This window comes from Astyanax mexicanus, chromosome 19 (assembly GCF_023375975.1).
Source record: "Astyanax mexicanus isolate ESR-SI-001 chromosome 19, AstMex3_surface, whole genome shotgun sequence".
Taxonomy (NCBI): Eukaryota; Metazoa; Chordata; class Actinopteri; order Characiformes; family Acestrorhamphidae; genus Astyanax; species Astyanax mexicanus.
The window spans coordinates 17913442-17930952 of record NC_064426.1 but is presented as its reverse complement, the minus strand read 5'-3'; the positions used below and the strand labels follow the sequence as shown (position 1 = coordinate 17930952).

Below are 17511 nucleotides of genomic sequence, written 5' to 3'. Positions count from 1 at the left end.
TTTGAGAAGTGAAATTAAGTTTATAGGATTTAAAGAAAAATTGGTAGGTGCATACATTTCGGCTACCCAACAGAAAAATGACATAAATATTTAGTAGATCCTCATCAATTGAGACTTTTATTTTTAGATAAATGTCTCCAAAGATAATCTGGAGATTTGGAGATAATCTCCAAAATATAAAACATATACATAAAAGATAATACAAGTATATGCAGTAAAGAAATAGAGACAATAAAATAATAAAATAAAATAATCACCTGTCAAATCACCATGAAACAAACAAATAATGCACATCAATGTAGTATAATATAATATTATAAAAATCAAAATTACTGGGTGCATTTTTGTCTGATAAATATATACTAGAAAAATACTCTATATTATCTTGTGTGGTACAAATGTAGAATAATTATTAAATAGATTTTATTTATTTTCTATAGATTAGACTTTTTGTTAAGTTGAAAGAAATGTTTATTGCAACCTGTATTTGTTTTGTATAAATCAATGGAACTTATTTAGTTGTTGCTGTATGTGTGTAAGTAAAATAGAGGAAGAGAAGAGAAAGAGAGACCCAAAGAATCTCCAGAGAGCAAAATACTCACTTGAGAACAAAAGGGTGCTCCTCAGTGAGTCCAAAAAAATGTCAGCAAATGTTTCAGCGCTGCAAACGTACTTTGCTGCATACAAGTTTTTACATTCCGATAAAAGCTTTTTAAACTTGCTCTGGCTCAGCATCAGCTCAGCAACCAGTCAGCTCACAGTAGCAGTAATACCAGCGCTTTACTGCCAAAATATGTTTACTGATGAAAAACTGAACTATACATGTACGTTTTCTTTTTTATTAATTATACTTTTTTTAACCGTTTAGCTCATTTTAGCTCATTCGTTCCCCCCATTCATTTTAGATTTACTCGCGGGTTCCCTCTAGTGGTTAGCAGTAATTTTGTGATAAACGAAGTATAGGTGCTACCCGGTTAATTCTATTTTAAGTCTTTTTTTTTGTTACGTAAGTGATGCGGGTGTTTTCTATAAACGTACTGAATCCATTAAACACTTTTAAGACTTAAAGACAAGGTTAGGTAAGGAAATCCCTCTCAAAGACCACTATTTACTGTAGATTTTTGATTACCCTTAATTGGACCCCAAGGAGAGATTAATCATAGATTTGATTTTAATTTTATTTACAATTACAACATGAAATTGGCAAACTTTTTTAAACAAATATTTTAACAAATATACATTTTTTGATACATACTAATGTTTTTGGAAGCTTTTTACATGTATTATTATTATTATTATTATTATTATTATTATTATTATTATTATTATTATTGTTGCTGCTGCTGTCGTTATAATTATTAATAAATGATTATTTTGGTAATGGTTGGCTTTTTGTTTTATTTTAGTACATTTTAAGGTTGAATGTATGAATTGGATTGCAATTGGATTGGATTGTTTTGGATTGTAAACATTCTTATGGATATGCAGTATTTCCCGTTCGGTTTCAATAGGGTCTACAGACGGCCGTTCCTTATGATAAACTGTAATAAATCTGTTTATTTATATATAACAACAAAATCATAAAGAATAAATACACTATATTTGATAGAACTTTTATTTTGCTTTAGTTTAGCTTCCTTGTCTGTGGTTGCACGCTTCCTGTGCACCGTCCGGACAAAATGGCTCCGCTCAGCTCCTCTTTTATTGCGATCGTTTTTGTGAATATTGTCGGGTTTTACACGCAGTATGGAGACTGTAATAATGGCAGGAGGGTGAGTGAACAGCTGCTTTAATATCTAATAAATTAATGGTTAAATTGTGCCCTGTGTTGGTCAGTTCAGACCCGGTGAGGACCGGTCAGTATTGGTTGAATAATCAGTGATTGGAGTCGGTGTGTAAATTATGGTAAATGATGAAACATCATCTGAGAACTGGTTTATATATCACAGTTTAAACAGAGCTGATAGCTACGCTACATGTCATGCAGAATTAAATATGTGTATTCTGTTTATTATTGCGGGTCAACGTTATTTTGGGTTAATTTTACTCTGTATATAACGAACTAACTAGGTTAGCTAACTAGTGCACTCAGTAGGGCATTAAACGAAGGGTTAAAGAATACACTGCACAGGGCACTACACTGAGAAATAGGATTGTGTGGTTCACTCCTTCACTGTTCACTATGTAGTTAGCATGAGCTATTAGGACTGCAACGATTAGTCGATATAATTGTTGTCGACTAAGTGGTAACTTAACTTGTAACAGAACCGAACAGAACAGAAGTGCTGGGGACAGAAGCGCAATGATAGAAATAATCGCTGACTAATCAGCTAATAAAAAAAAGAAATCAGATTAGTCGACTACCAAAATAATCCTTAGTTGCAGCCCTATTTGCAATATAGTGAACAACTAACGTCCTTTTATTTGTGGTGCTCTGAGGACGTCTGACAAAACACCACCTCACTGCACTATGGTAACGTTATGCATTAGCAATTGTAATTTATATATTCTGTTAAATTTAGGAAATAAAATGTACTGTTGAGATTTCAAACAGCCCTACAAAATGGCGGACACACCCTATAGTGCATTATTTCTATAATATGGAGCGATTCAGATTGAAGATATAGTTTTAATAATGTTGTGTTTTTTCGAGCTGTTTATTAACGTTTAAATGTTTGTTAATTAGAGTCCTGCTGAAAAGTAAACGTATTACACTGGTTGACCAGCTTATTTATTGTCCACAATAGGGTACAGCTTCTATAATGGTTATGAATACCTTCCTAAAATAATAGTAAAAAATAAACATTTGACAGTTGTTTTGGCTGTTAAGAAATTAGCACTGGTTTAAGAGGATAGTTTATCAGCAATCGATCAGTAGAACCAACCAGAAACCATCCTATTTCAAAATGTAGTTAGAAAATATTTCTTGAAAAGACAGAAAACAGTTAACGTTAACATTTTAACAGCCACAAATTGTAGAGCATTTCTAGCTCGCATTACAGACATAACTGACCTATTTTGTTATTTACAATGCAATAACTCAATACACCTCAATAATTAGACTAAACAATTATGCAATATTTATAGCCTATAGTCTTCATTTATAAGAAGTCAACTTCATATTATTAGTGCTGGGCTGTATAACCACAAATGTATATCACTGTATTTTTGAAAATTCTGACGGTTTCACTGTATGTCACAAGATTTTTATTGTTATTTATTTAAAGGTTTTTGCATGACTGGGCTTTAATATAGGTTTGTGACTTACTCTATGGTTAGGAGCACATTCAATATACAACACTAAGGCTTTAATTACTATAGGATTTACTTTGTCCCATAAAATTCTACAATACATGAAGGAATCAGACTTTATTAGCAGAAAAACAGCTGAAGAATATTAAAAAAAAAGACCTTAGAAAGAGATACACCAACAACTTTAACACAACTTTCTTTACAAAGCTAAATTATTTAAATACTTCCATAAACAATACAAATGGCCCTGAAATACTCAAAGTTTGAGTATTCAAGGAGATATTTCTCAAATGTTCTATAGCACAAGTTTAATATCAAATTACAATATGCTATTATTAAATCGATTAGAGGCTTTAAAGTGTAGGTAGCTGTTTATCAGTAACAGTTCCCTTGTTTTTTCAGTTAACAAATTTATTCAATTCAGTGTGCCTTATTATTAGGAAGTTTTATCACTTCTGATGAATAAATAATTCAGAACATGACAAATTCTGGGTATCTCTGGGGTACGAGTTTCCGAACTGTGGATCGATTGCGCAAATCCAACCATCTCTTTTCTGAGTGCATAAAAGCTTTCTTCGTTTGCTGTAGTTTTCCTATTTTATTTGGATAAAAACACTCATACAGTAAGGAACAGCAGCAGGAGCTCCTCAGATAAAGTGTTGTTCTCATGTTTCTCAATGTAGGACCGAGCATTTGACTCTGAGGAGTGGGGCTACCTTCACTATAGTGTGCTAGTTTGTTATGCTAACTGATTGAGCTATATGAAAAATGTCTACCGAAGCGGAAATTAAAACTGGTATATTGGATGAACCGATATATATTTTAGTAAAGATTTCATCACTTACCAATTGGGGACAAACTTGAATCATAGAAATTAGTTCAGTGAAATTCCATCTCAAAGTTATTAAACTTAGTGTCTTAGGTCATCTTATTTTTTAATTTTTATCTTGATGTCGATATTCATTATTACACCTATATATCTGCCAATGCCAATATACATATTTATAACTTGCGCTTGTACCTAAATTCATAAAGGAAGTCTTACAAAGCGGTCCTAAATGTTGATGCCAGGAACAAATGTATTATTGCAGTGCTTATTACCAAGCATTACATCATCGCTGTCTAAACAACACTGTCTACAGTGTCTGTCAAGGGTTTCATGTACATGGTTTAAGCCTAGTCTTTTGACTATATTGCAGTGTCAGCATTAAGTCTGGGCTCATTTTGTTTTGTGCTATTTATCCAATTTTCTGCAGGTACCAGAAACCATAGAGTCAGACCTCACCGGGTTTTCTGTACCACTGGAGCACTCTTTTGAAGTGGGTGAGTAGGTCTTTGTTTATATGAAAGAGAGAATGCTATAGACAGATGTCTATAGAGGCTATAGAGACATGCTATATGGACTATATGTTCCTTTCAATGGAGAATCTTCATTGAAATTGTTGTGTAGTCCAAGCCTGAACCTATATTATCAAAGATACTGGGATTAAGTCTAGTGGTGGACTATATTTTCCTTTCAATAGGAAATCTGGTGAAAGTGCTGTGTGGTGCATGACCAGATTTTAAAACCCTTTCTCAGGAATGTTCACCATCAATAAGTTTCTGTAACAGTGGTCAGGCCTAATCTTAGATTAAGGGGCATGAGGCACATTGTGATGCTCGTTTCTATCTTCCATCCCATCAACAGTCTATTATCACACCTTGGACCTGCGGCATTTAACTTTAAATTACTGTATTTTTTGCACTTTAAGGAGCTCTTAAAATACTTACATTTTCCCAAAAATCGTCAGTGCACCTTTATAATCCAGTGTGCCTTATATATGAATTTTACCAGTCAGGTTGTAAGGAGCAGTGAAGCCACTCTACTGAAATACAGTGTTATAAAGGAGTATTATAGCATTAGAGCCGTATTAGCATTAGAGCCGTATTAGCATTAGTCACTAAGCACTAGCTCTTTTGCCATTCAGAGGTGGGTATTATCGGCCTGTGGCTTGCTGTTAACCCCGGCTAGCACTGCTGGAGAAACATTAGCCGCTAACCGTGCTAAGCGATAGCTCTTTTGCTGTTCAGAGGTGACTATTATGGAACTGTAGTCTGCGTATTTACTGTTTTAAAACAAGCTATGTGAAACAAACCGCTATCTAATATCACCCTGGCTTATCAAGACACTTGGGGTCCCTCAATGTAGTGCTGTCGGACGGCATTAGACACTAATTCCCTAAATCTCTATTCAAAATGCTGTGTAATTCAAGACTGAGCCTAATCCCTGTCTAGTCTCACATGAACTATATTTTCTTTTAAAAATCTCCACTTAAATTTAAGGGTAATAGAAATTGTTGGGAACTCCAAAGAAGTCTGTACCACTGCTCCACAGCCCAGATTGACTGCTCCAGAGCATATCTATATACATATATATATACAACATATATATACATATACATATATACATACAACATATATATTTTTGAGAAATGGTTAAATCAGAAACGAGTGCATCATAAGAAGCTGAAGTCACTCATTAATAAGGAGTATGTGGATGTTTTTATATGTGTTGTGTATGTGATTGTAAATGTGATGGTTTCTGTCTCAGATGATGTGCCGAGGTTCTGGGTTCGTGGAAACATCCAGCTGAAGGCTGGCAGAGAGAACAATGTCTTTCTCTCTCAGGCGATGCTCTCGGAGAAGGACAGGAGTGTACTTAAGGTAAAGAGGGCAGCGAAGATTGTGTAGATATAGCACTGTGCAAAAATGAGAGAGAACTGTAATTACATTTACAGTTATGAAGTGCCAATGTTCTCTTCCACCAGTCTTACACACTGCTTTTGGATAACTGCTTTTGCAAACAATCCAAGCATTTCAGCTTGGTTTGATGGCTTGTAATCATCCATGTTCCCCTTGATTATATCAGAAAGAGAGAGAGAGAGAGAAAAAGAGAAAATATGAATATACCAGCAGCTTAACAAACCATAACAGAACAGTTCAAACATCCAACGTGAAATATCCACAGGGGGGTAAAAAAAATATATAGAATTTTAACAGCATTATATAAAATTAACAAATGAACTGTTGCATTGGTCTACTTTACACCAATAACTATGCTGTTACATAATGCTCCAGACTGCTGAATTCTAAGTAGGTATTGATAAAAGCAAGTACAAAAATACATGTCCTCGTACTTGGTTGGACAAAATGATATTAGGTTTAAAAACAAATATGTCCAACTAAAACAACAAAACATGAATAGATAATAAAGTGTTAATAAAATAAGCACAATAAAAACTGAAACTGGTCAATATTAACATAAAATAAAAATGAAGTAACTGAACATTAAGAAAATATTCTTACTGACCTTGATTCTGACATTTTCTGACACTTTTAACCTACTTTAGGGTTTAATTAAAGGAAAAGTAAAAAAAATCATTCTAATTCATAAACCAAAAGCATTTCCTAGGATTAGTCTTTTGTACTGAATTCAAGAGAAATAAGAAATAACAAGGTTTTTGTGTTAAAAAATGATGAAAAGAGAAAGTAGAACTTCTAACAGGCCAAGACTTCATAGACCATCAGATGAACTGATTTTTCAACTCTTGTAAAAGAAGAGAAATTGAGGAAGGTGTGTGATGTACTAAATGTGACTTATGTGACTGACTTGCGTAAATGATATTTCCTTCTTTAATGATGTTTCTATGGTCAGGATGTGGCAGCAGTGGATGGGCTGTATAGGATCAGAATTCCCAGAGTTTCTCTGCAGGCTGACAGACAGACGGACAGACAGTTAGAGGGCTACCTCACCGCCTTTGTCAGAGCTGTAAGTCTGCAGTTAACTACTGAATAATTGGCCTATATATATATATATATATATATATATATATATTAATTGCAAGTAAGTCCTTTTTTTCTATTTCTTACATATATATTAATTGCAAGTAAGTCCTTTTGTTTTGTTCTGTTTTTTCCTATCTCCTTGTTCAGTGCTCCCTTGTTGAATCCCACCTCAGTGATGTCATCACTTTACACACGGACGTCAGTGGCTTCGTCATAGGCGTGTCTATAGTGACTATGCCAGGTGCCTGTAGGGGAGCAGAGGTTGAGGATGAGGTTGATCTGGAAGTCTTTAACACAACCATCAGTGTAATGGCACCAATCAATGCACCAGCGTGAGTGAACACATACTGTAACACCGAACACATACTGTGACACCAAACACAAGTTATAACACCAAACATCGAATCTTTCACCATAAAAACACTAATCCTCTCTTCCTTTTTAGGCATGTTGCTTAAGTACACTTTATGCAGACCAAATCAACATGAGCTAATTAAGCATAGCTGTTAAATTAGCTGCTAACGGACCTCAATTCTTCCTGTGTGTTTTGATTTATCGTGTGACGTATAGCCCCTTTTTTTTGTGGAATATAAATGCGTTGTAACTTGTAACTACACTCAATGTACATCTCATAAAAATCCCAAAGTTAGTATCCCTGAAAATTTGAATATTATATAAGAAGGGCAGTGTGCCAAGTCCTGCTGGAAAATGAAGGTCTAGTATAAATTTTTTTACAGGTTTCTGACAGAAGCAAATGTCTATTTACTGAGATTCCCTCTGGCAGCTTCTCTATGTACAGATGTCTCTATTATCACATATTTAAAATTGCACTAAAACAGCAATTCAACTACCATATTTTTTGCACTGTAAGGCGCACTTAAATTCCTTTAATTTTTCCAAACAAAACATGGTGATACCCCTGTTCCTTACTAGTGTTGCACAATGCACCTTATAAACTAGTGCGCCTTATAGTATAAAAATAGACGTTTATTTATAGTGCGAAAAATACAGTAATCTAATTAATTTGCCAAAAGCATCTAAAAGATTGTGGCTGCATTGTAAAAGAAAATATAAAAATAAAAACCTGAACGTGGCTGACTAACATGTAATTTTTCTGCAAGCCTTGTTCAAGTTCTCTGTGATAAGCACAGCTTCAGCCTAAACTCATTCATAGCTTTTGGGATTCTGGCTGGGAAACTTAACAAGCGTTGCTCTGTCGTGCATTTGTGGCTCTTACACACATGCACAAACCATTCAGACAGATGTCAGATATGTGTCAAGTTTTATACAGATTGTGTGAACAGTCTGAAATAAATATTGGATTTGGACCTGCTTTCACCTGCTTTCAACTTGGCCTAATATAGTGAACAGTATGGGAGCACAGTGTTTAAAAACTCCAGCAGCACTGCTGTGCCTGATGTACTTATATTAGCACAGCACACACTAACACACCACCACCATGCCAGTGTCACATCAGGGCTGAGAATGGATGACCAACCACCCAAATGATATCTGCTCTGTGGTGGTCTCTCCTGTAAGTCCTGACCATTTTAAGAACAGCGTGAAAGGAGGATTATAATAAAGCATGCAAAGAAACAGATACAGGACTGCGGTCTGTAATTATACTGTAGAACTATAAAAATGTTCCTATAAGATGGACAGTGAGTGTACTAACAAAAAAGTGATTTAACTTAGTAAAAAACTGTTTTTAACTCCAGTGTCTTCAGATGCAGCTGATTTAGATATTTTAATGTTTATTGAAATAGACTGTACTTTTAAGAGTACTGCATATATACTGATATTTAGATTCTTTTTCACATGTTTCTTTTTCACACGTCTTTTTTTTCTGTAGCCCAGAGACGGCACTGTTTATTGAAAGGATGGAACAAGAAATGGACAAAAAGGGAAAACCCCAGGAGCAGAAATCTTTCTTTGCCAAATATGTGAGTATTTGCACTTTACAAAAGGTGATGGGTAGCTGACGAATACTAACATGTAAAAGCAAACCCTCACATAACGGGTAGTTTGTCCTCTTTTGTGTTTTATTATGAATTTATTTCAAGTAGAAGAATTTTATAATATGTCAGTTTGAACGCTGTTATGTTTTTTATGGACCATCACATCTTCCTCTGTTTCACCCCATTTCTACCCTGATGTTGTGTTTTAAGCTTATATTACCTTTTCTTGTCAGTAAACCCATTACTTACCTTGTATTAGTTTTGCATTGATGTCTACAATACCAGTCAAAAGTTTGGGCACACCTTAAAGCCCACAAACAGTCTTTTTTTATGATCTCTTTTTATCTGCCTGCGTTGTTTAAATAGCGAAGGTGCTTGTGAATATATCTCTGCTGGGGGTGTGGGGATCTGTAAATAAGATGTGTTCAGGCAAATGTTTGGCAACCACAGGTTACCAGCCACCTACCGTATTTTTTGGACTATCCTTTAATTTTCCCAAAAATCGGCAGTGCACCTTATAATCCAGTGAAATTTATGTATGAATTTTACCAGTCAGGTTGTAAGAAGCAGTAAAGCCACTCCGCCAAATTGCTGTGTTACTCAGGAGTTGTAGTTTTGTTCTCCAGCACTGGGGCTGGAATAGCATTAGCCGCTACCCACTATTTCCCCATTCACAGGTGAATATTATCAGCCTGTAGCCTGCTGCTGCTAACCCCAGCTAGCACTGCTGGAGTGGTTAGCCGCTAATGCTGTAGCCTTAGTTCTGGATAAATTTGTTAATTTAAGCTCACTGTAAATAAACAGAAGAACAGTTCAGGAGAGAATTATGTGTAGATTTACATCAGCGCTCGGTTGACTTTTAAAGAAAGTATTTTTTATTATTTTTTTTTTATTTAGCTTAGCTTTACTTAACTTAGCTTAACTTACTTAACTTACCCCCCCCCCAACACTCCCAGCAGCAAGATCTGCTGAATTAGAAGTTCCTTATAGAGTCTCATAAAATGTGCCTTATGTATGAAAATAGACCAGAAAGTAGACGTTCTTTAATGGTGTGCCCTATTGCACAAAGAATACAGTACAGAGTTATAAGGGTGAGTTTTCAGTGAAGTTTTTCCAGCACTAAGGCTTTGTGCAGCAGCATTAGCATTAGCCGCTAATCGCAGCGCTAGCTCTTTTGACGTTCAGAGGTAAGTATATTGGATTGTAGTTGCTAGCTGATAGCTCCCAGGGTTACCAGAACACTCAAGGTTCTTCAGTCTAGCGCTACCAGGCGGCATTTACGTCCCGCTAGCGCTGCGGTTGGTGGCTAATGCTAATGCTGCTGCACTCCACTTTAGTGCTGGTGAAATTTCTCTAAAAAATCATTCTTTGACAAAATATTGGAAGTCTAAGATTACTGTAAATAAACAGAAGTGCTTTTCAGGAGAGAAATCTGTGTAGATTAATATCCAGCTATTATTATTCCATAGTTTTTTTTTTTATTATTATTATTATTTTAAAATGTCTAGTTGAGGTCTCTACTATTAATGAATGCAGTATGAATAAAGTAAAAAAAAGTGCTCCAGTGTGCCTTGTGTAATAAAAATAGACCAGAAAATAGACATTTATTGATTGAGTGTGCCTTAAAGTTTGAAAAAATATGGTAAATGCGTCAGAGTATTTTAGTTTGTTTAATGCTTTTAAGTTACTACATGTGTTCCTTCTGAGTCTGGATGACTTTAGTATTCATTTACAATTTAGAAGAGAAAAATACAAAAATTAAAAACATTGAATTTAAGATGTGTCCACACTTTTGACTGGTACTGCATGTTTAGTTTGTGTGTTCGTTGTAACCTCTGTCGTGTTTGTGACTCTGTGGTTGTGGAGTTTCTCCGCTCTGGTTGGCTGCTGTGCTGTGTGGTCATTCTTGTTGCTTCCTCCAGTCTCATATAAAGACCAGAACACACAGACCCATCGTTCTCCAGCAAACAACAGAAAATCAACTCTTCTGTCCAGCTCTAACTAATTTGGCTCATATTTTTTTTCCCTGTTTGCTGGAGAACGTTTGGCTGGTCTGCACTAAACTGAAAGCACAGAACAAATCCCAGAATTCTCTTGAAAGTTCTGCTGGTCAGTACTAACCTTCCTGCCCTGACTGACCTTTTTGTATAGGTTTGTGAGCAGTGTGTGTCTGTGTGTGTGCTGTGTGCTATGCTGTGCTTTGACTCTGTGTTGACTCTGTGCTGTGTTCCAGTGGTATTTGATTCTGGGAGGTGCAGTGTTCCTCATGGCCACCAGTTCAGCACAGCCCCCAGCAGGGGGCGGCAGAGAGCAGAGCTGAAACCCCATGCATTTCAAGTACTGAAGAATCACTATAGCTTATTTGGTTACCGTCACTCCTCTGTTTTTTTTTCACTCTGTGTGTGTGTGTGTGTGTGTGTGTGCTTGTGTGTGTGTGTGTGTGTGTGTGTGTGTGTGTGTGTGTTTGTTTCAGGGATAGGACAGGAGTAATATGTGATAATCAGTTTGATATTGACAACAATATCAACAGCGTTAAAAAAAAACGAATACACTCTGACACTTACTTTACTAAATGATCTAAAATTCAGTTCTCCACTGTCACACTTTTAAACTATTTGTCAATCGATAAAAAAAAATCATTAAATTAATCTCAACAATATTCTGTGATACTGCGATTAATCACACTTGTTCTTCTTTAGACTAAAGTTTTTATAGTGGATATTTGAAATGTAAATAAAATAATAATTGTAAGAAATGTAAAATGCAGTTATTTATATTAGTGGTGTTAAATAAAAAACTAGTATATACTTGTATGTTTGAGGGAAGTTGATGATCAGTTGATGAGGAGTGTTTTCTCCCTCTGTTTGGTTTCACACAGACGTAAACCTAAACCAACCTAACGCACCAATAAACCATGTGAGCACATGGTCTCCACTGATTGTCCAGAGCTGTCTGCTGTAATTTTGCTGATGCAGTTTCAAACACAGTGTATTCTATGGGACGTGCAGCACAGATGCGAGCAGTAAACACTGCACAAACCATGCTCAGTGTAAACAGCATGGAGCAGCAAAGACCGCATTTGTTCATTTGTTAATAATGCTTTACTAATTCCTAATTAATGAAAAAACAATAAAACAAAACAATAGAAACTAATATCGTATAATAACACCTAATATTGTGTAGGCCCCCAAATATTGTGCCCAAAACATGTCTGACACGCAGTCCACAAGATCTCTGAAGGTATCCTGATGTTTTAGAGATGCCTTTTTACCCATGAAGTCTTGTCTAGTCATCGCAATATGTGCAATGAAACGCCCGAATCAGGAATTAAATGTTTTCTTGAATCCTAATATATTCACACATATCCAGGTTCCCTTGGAACTCGAGCATTTAATTAGCCATTTTATTTAGAAATATAACAGCAACGCTGTGTGATTAATTGCAAATTCAGAATTCTATTGTGATTAATTTGATAAAAAAAAAAAATAACAGATTGACACGACTAGTTTTAATCTTATGGCTGATTTGTTGGTTGTTATCATTATGTTTTACACTTTGCTACATCAGTAAAACACAGTACCTGTCCCAGCCCTGCTGTATGTCTATCTGTGTGTCTGAGTGTATGCAGGTGAACAGGGTGGGCCCTCTCGTCGAATTTCACATTGTGTGTCGCTTTGCTTGCTTGAAATGTTGTATTGTATGTGTTGTATTGTTCTGCTGGATCATGGCCAGTTGAACAGTGCACTGACTGACTTCATAGATTTATAAATCATTGAACACTACTGGTAAATCTTATAAATTCAAGCACATACAGCTTTAGGATAAAGCGGTGAGTGAAGCGGCAATAAATCATTATCATGATAAATTCCATCACAATAAGCTTTTCTCAGAATACAGTGTGCAGCAGTTGTACATAAAATAAAAAAAATAATTAAGTTATGGAGTAGAGAACACAAAAAAGTGGAAACACAACTGATGAGCCCTGCTTATCCAGTGCTTAACTATGTTGTGATTTACTATTGGTTGCGATTAAAATTGTTCTGCGCTGTTTGCTGTTTTGTGAGGTTAGTAGTGTTACCTCTGCTGTGTTCTGATATTTGCTGTACTGAGCAGTGTATTGTACTCTCAAGAGGGGTATCTGATTAGTGGTGTTAAAATACAGATGCATTAAAAAAAAAAAAGCGTAACTGATACCCTGCAGCCAGCGCACATTGACAGTTCAACACTGGATGTAATGAGTGTCTGCAGCTGTGGGTAATCTCTATAGTTACATCTAGTCGTTAAACAAACAACTGCTATATGCAAAAGATGGCATATATTGCCTGAAAATCAATCAGTCAATACATAGCTTATCCATTTTTTCATCTCTGTAAACTCCTGAATGCTTTAAAATTTCCAAAATGCTGTTAAAATCCAAACCTTACCATCTATCAGTTTATAACTTAACATTTCCTTGTGCAATACATTGTTTTGCATTATTGACCACATACCATGTAAAGTTTTAGCATATATGCCTTGATTTAAGGCCTAGCTCTACTAATGGCAGTTTACAATTGGCAAAATAAAATTATTGGTACAGTAGTACATTATGTTAAATACATATGAAATAATAAAAAAAACAACAATGACTCTTAAATATCTCTTTTAATAGTTTTATTTTGATACAATGTATATATATATATATATATATATATATATATATCCAACAAGATATATTGTGATGCAAAGGAGTCAGAAATCATGACTGCATGATTGCTGTATCGTTATCTCGTAATCAGGACTGTTCATATGAGCCAAGATCAATCTCATGTTCTGTTGCTCACCTCTTTAATTTGCCTTCACTTTCAGTCTCATCACTCGTTCATTCTCTCTCCCAGAGGTGCGAGAGGTAAAAGGGAGAGAAAGAATGAGGGAAGGATGAACTGAAGGTGTTCTGCTTAAGGAAAAACTCTTCACACGGTTAATCAGACTGCTATGCTGTCGCTGCACCTAATCCGTAATTCCCTCAGCGTGTTTAATGATCTCTCTTTCTCCCAGTGATGCCTTTCACACAGACAGATATTTTACAGTTTTATTATTCTCTCTCTCTCTCTCTCTCTCTCTTTCTCACTAGTGGATGTACATTGTGCCCCTCGTCCTTTTCCTCATGATGTCAGGAGCTCAGGATCAGTCTGGAGGCGGAGCTGGTGGTGGCTCAGGCAATGGCGGTGGACGATGATTTCTGTGGCAGCAGGGTCTGATCGTTGGCAGTCATGTAGTTGTACATAATAATTTAAACAATTGAAATGAACATTGTTAACTTAACGCATGCACATATGTGCCATTCATGTGCATTTATGAACTGATTAAGAACTGATGTTGAAAGATTAATGTAGACTAGTGCTGCTGGTCTGTGTTTTTACTACTGATTTATTGAATAAAATCTGTTGTAAATGATACCTCTACTCTACAAATGACTGCTTTTTGTGGTACAAGTATAGCTAGTTACACACACTACTGTATTTTTCTCACTATACGGAGCAGGTAAAATCCTTTAATTTTGCCAAAAATTGACAATGTGCCTTATAATCCAGTGTACCTTATATATGAATTGTACCAGTCAGGTTATAAGGAGCAGTAAAATCACTCTGCTGAAGTAAAGCGTGATAGAGGTGTTTTAGTTTGGCTAGCGCTTTCTCTTTTAAAGTAAAATATTTTTTTAAGAATTAAAGATTTGTTTGCTTAGCTTAGCTTTACTTAACTTTGAACCAAGATCTGCTGTATTATAAGGAAAATATGGCAACACCCCTGTTCCTTACTAGTGTTGCATAATGCGCCTTATGTATGAAAATAAGACAGAAAATACACTTTTATTGATAGTGCCCCTTATATAAAAAAAAATACACTGATCTGTGTCTTTATGTTTATTTGGGTTAATTCTAATGCTATTCAGGGCCAGTTTCCCAGCAGGGTTAAGGCCTAGTCTTGGACTAAACAGCTCATTGAATGGAAATATTCAATTGAAAACAGCTTAAACTAGAAATAATCCCTGTCTGGGAAACTGCTCCATATAGTTTTATAGGTGAACATACTCGTTGGCTACGTTCACATTACCAAATCTGATTTTTTTGCTCAGTGTGGCTCAGATCTGATTTTTTCATGGCTGTGTGAACGTGCCAAATCCGATTTTTTCAAATCAGATCTGGGCCAGTTCCATATGTGGTCATAAATCGGATACGCATTCAATCCATGGACATGTGACATGAATGTGGACGGTCAAATCGTGATTTATGCGTCTTTTTGCTTTTATGCATGTGCTACGTGCAAGAACTCGTACTCTCGTACTCGCACATCTCTTGGTGTAGCTGCAAAAAAACAGCAAAAGCTAACCGCCTGACCTTTTTTCTCCGCCTTGACCTGAGCATGTACTTTAGATTATCTGTTTACTCTCCACTCAAGCAAAAGATGTTTCACATATGAGCTGCTAACAAACTCATCCATTTCCCTTTATAAAGCTGCGAATCGTCTCTTAAATATGATGGGTTTTTTTGTTGTTGGTGAAGAAGGTGACGTTTATACACATAACAATGTGCGCATGTGAGGAGTTTCAGGGACAGATTCGTTCACGTTACAAACAGATACAGGTCACTTATGTATGTGAATGTGACCTGTCAGGAAAGCCAAATCCGATCTGAGCAAAATTTTAAGCAATGTTGTGCACTGTAAACCCATACGTCGTTTGAACCCAAATGATTTAATTTTGTTTTACATAAAATTGGATATTTCTAAAAAAAATACTCTGAGATCTTTGAGTTGAACCAACTTATAATAACTGAGTTTAGACTGTTGCCATTGGCAGCTTCTTTTTCGTTGGCTTCTGTCACAATCTATTTGCATACTGGGTGTGTCCAACAGTTTCTGACACTCACCATCAGTGTGTAGTGATTCCCCCTGAGCTACCTTATAACTAAATTAAGTTCCCCTTTAGTTGTAAAAACTTGATGTTTTAATTTATGCTTACTCAAGTTTTTATTCCCCATTACTTTAAAAAAAAAGTTAGCAAACCGACTGCTTTCAAAAAGTTAAGTAAACTCAACTTATCTGGTCTTACAGTATAACAAAAACAAAAAGTTAAGTCAACTTCCCCTTTAGTTGTAATAACTTGTTGTTTTAAGTTATGCTAATTTAAGTTTTCATTCCCCATTACTTAACTTTTTTAAGGCAACTGGTTTCATTAAATTTTTAAGTAAATTCAACTTATCTTGGCTTACAGTGTATGTAGTTTTGCCGGTAAACCCTATTACTGACCACTGACTTTATGTTTATTTGCGTTTATTCTAAGGTTATATAGGATTATTACAGGTAAACACTATTACTGACCAATGACTTTGTTTATTCTAGTTTATTCTAATTAGTGCTGGACGATATGGCCAAAATTTATATCACGATATATTCCTTAAATTTCGGTCGATACGATATAATTTCGATATTGATATAAATACTTTGAAGGCCTCAGAAAACTGCTAAGAAGCCCTGCAATCCCTGCAGCACTGCAAATTTAAATTATTATATAACTGTGTATTTGCACTTTTTGTATTGCTGGCATCAGATACCCTCATTATATGCACATCTATCTATCTATCTATCTATCTAATGGAAATCTGTACCTACTACTGTCTGAAAATTTAAGACATTGAAACCTCCTTTCACAAAAACTGTAATACTTTAGAAATAAAAGTAGTCAAAATAAATGAATGCTCAATATTATTTGCATATAGCAAAATAATAACATGACATCCCTGTCAAACATAAGCCTATATAACTATTACCAATAAAAATAACTTTAAATTACAACAGAGGCAGAGCTTTTTATTCTTTGTGAACAAATTTAACAGATTAAAACAAGTGTTTCAACTAGGATATAGAATACAATAAGCCTTTATATACATAAAAGCAACAAGATTTTCCCGTCAAATAAACAAACCTACAGGCTTTATCAACTATGAATAACTTAGTTACAACATAAGCTATAAAAGTGCTTCAGTCAGTATAAGAAAAATATTGTATGTAGTGGAGTTGCTTGAAGTGGTGGAACAGATTAGATGTATTAACATTACCGCTGCTGGTCGGCTGCACTCTCCGGCACAATTTGCAGCAAAGCGGCAAGGGAGCGGACCCGCGGCCGAGCGAGCGGACCTGCGAGCGTTCCCGCGGCCGGCCTCGAGGATCCGGGGCCGACCGAATCGAGTCTACCTTAGCCTTGGATCCGCTCGTCCCGGCTCCGTTTGGCTCCAGCGCGAGACATATGTGCTGCGTAGCGAAGCGGACCCGAGCCTAGCCATTTTAACCTAGCCTTGCCTAGCCTAGCCTATTTGGCTACGTGCCTGTGTGGTTACGTCATCACGCACTGACGTAGCCCAGCTACGGGGGCTGAATGTGTTGAGCTCTGCGGCGAGATATCTGATAACTGATATCACCGTTATTGAAACATTTCTTA

General features: G+C 35.9%; 1 protein-coding gene across 3 annotated transcripts; it reads left to right on the top strand.

Annotated features, from left to right (window-relative positions):
- Positions 1-1635: 1635 nt before the first annotated feature.
- emc10 (ER membrane protein complex subunit 10) lies at positions 1636-14473 on the top strand. Of its 3 annotated transcripts, XM_022673934.2 has the most exons (8): positions 1636-1772; positions 4509-4575; positions 5843-5955; positions 6947-7060; positions 7225-7409; positions 8930-9020; positions 11269-11372; positions 14149-14287. In XM_022673934.2, exons 1-7 carry the CDS (start codon positions 1680-1682, stop codon positions 11353-11355), a joined length of 750 nt encoding a protein of 249 aa, XP_022529655.2. In that variant the 5' UTR covers positions 1636-1679; the 3' UTR covers positions 11356-11372; positions 14149-14287. The 3 variants fall into 3 exon arrangements, with proteins under 3 accessions (XP_022529655.2, XP_022529648.2, XP_022529659.2); XM_022673927.2 differs by lacking the exon at positions 11269-11372 and having other exon boundaries at positions 14149-14473; XM_022673938.2 differs by lacking the exons at positions 1636-1772; positions 11269-11372 and adding an exon at positions 2281-2473 and having other exon boundaries at positions 14149-14473.
- The last annotated feature ends 3038 nt before the right edge of the window (positions 14474-17511 follow it).

What these genes read in the sequence shown, in the direction of transcription:
- emc10 (XM_022673927.2), top strand. Translation starts at nt 1,680, where the DNA reads ATGGCTCCGCTCAGCTCCTCTTTTATTGCGATCGTTTTTGTGAATATT. An exon ending in ACTGTAATAATGGCAGGAGG is followed by an intron (nt 1,773 to 4,508) that starts GTGAGTGAACAG and finishes AATTTTCTGCAG; the next exon opens with GTACCAGAAACCATAGAGTC. An exon ending in AATCTTTCTTTGCCAAATAT is followed by an intron (nt 9,021 to 14,148) that starts GTGAGTATTTGC and finishes CTTTCTCACTAG; the next exon opens with TGGATGTACATTGTGCCCCT.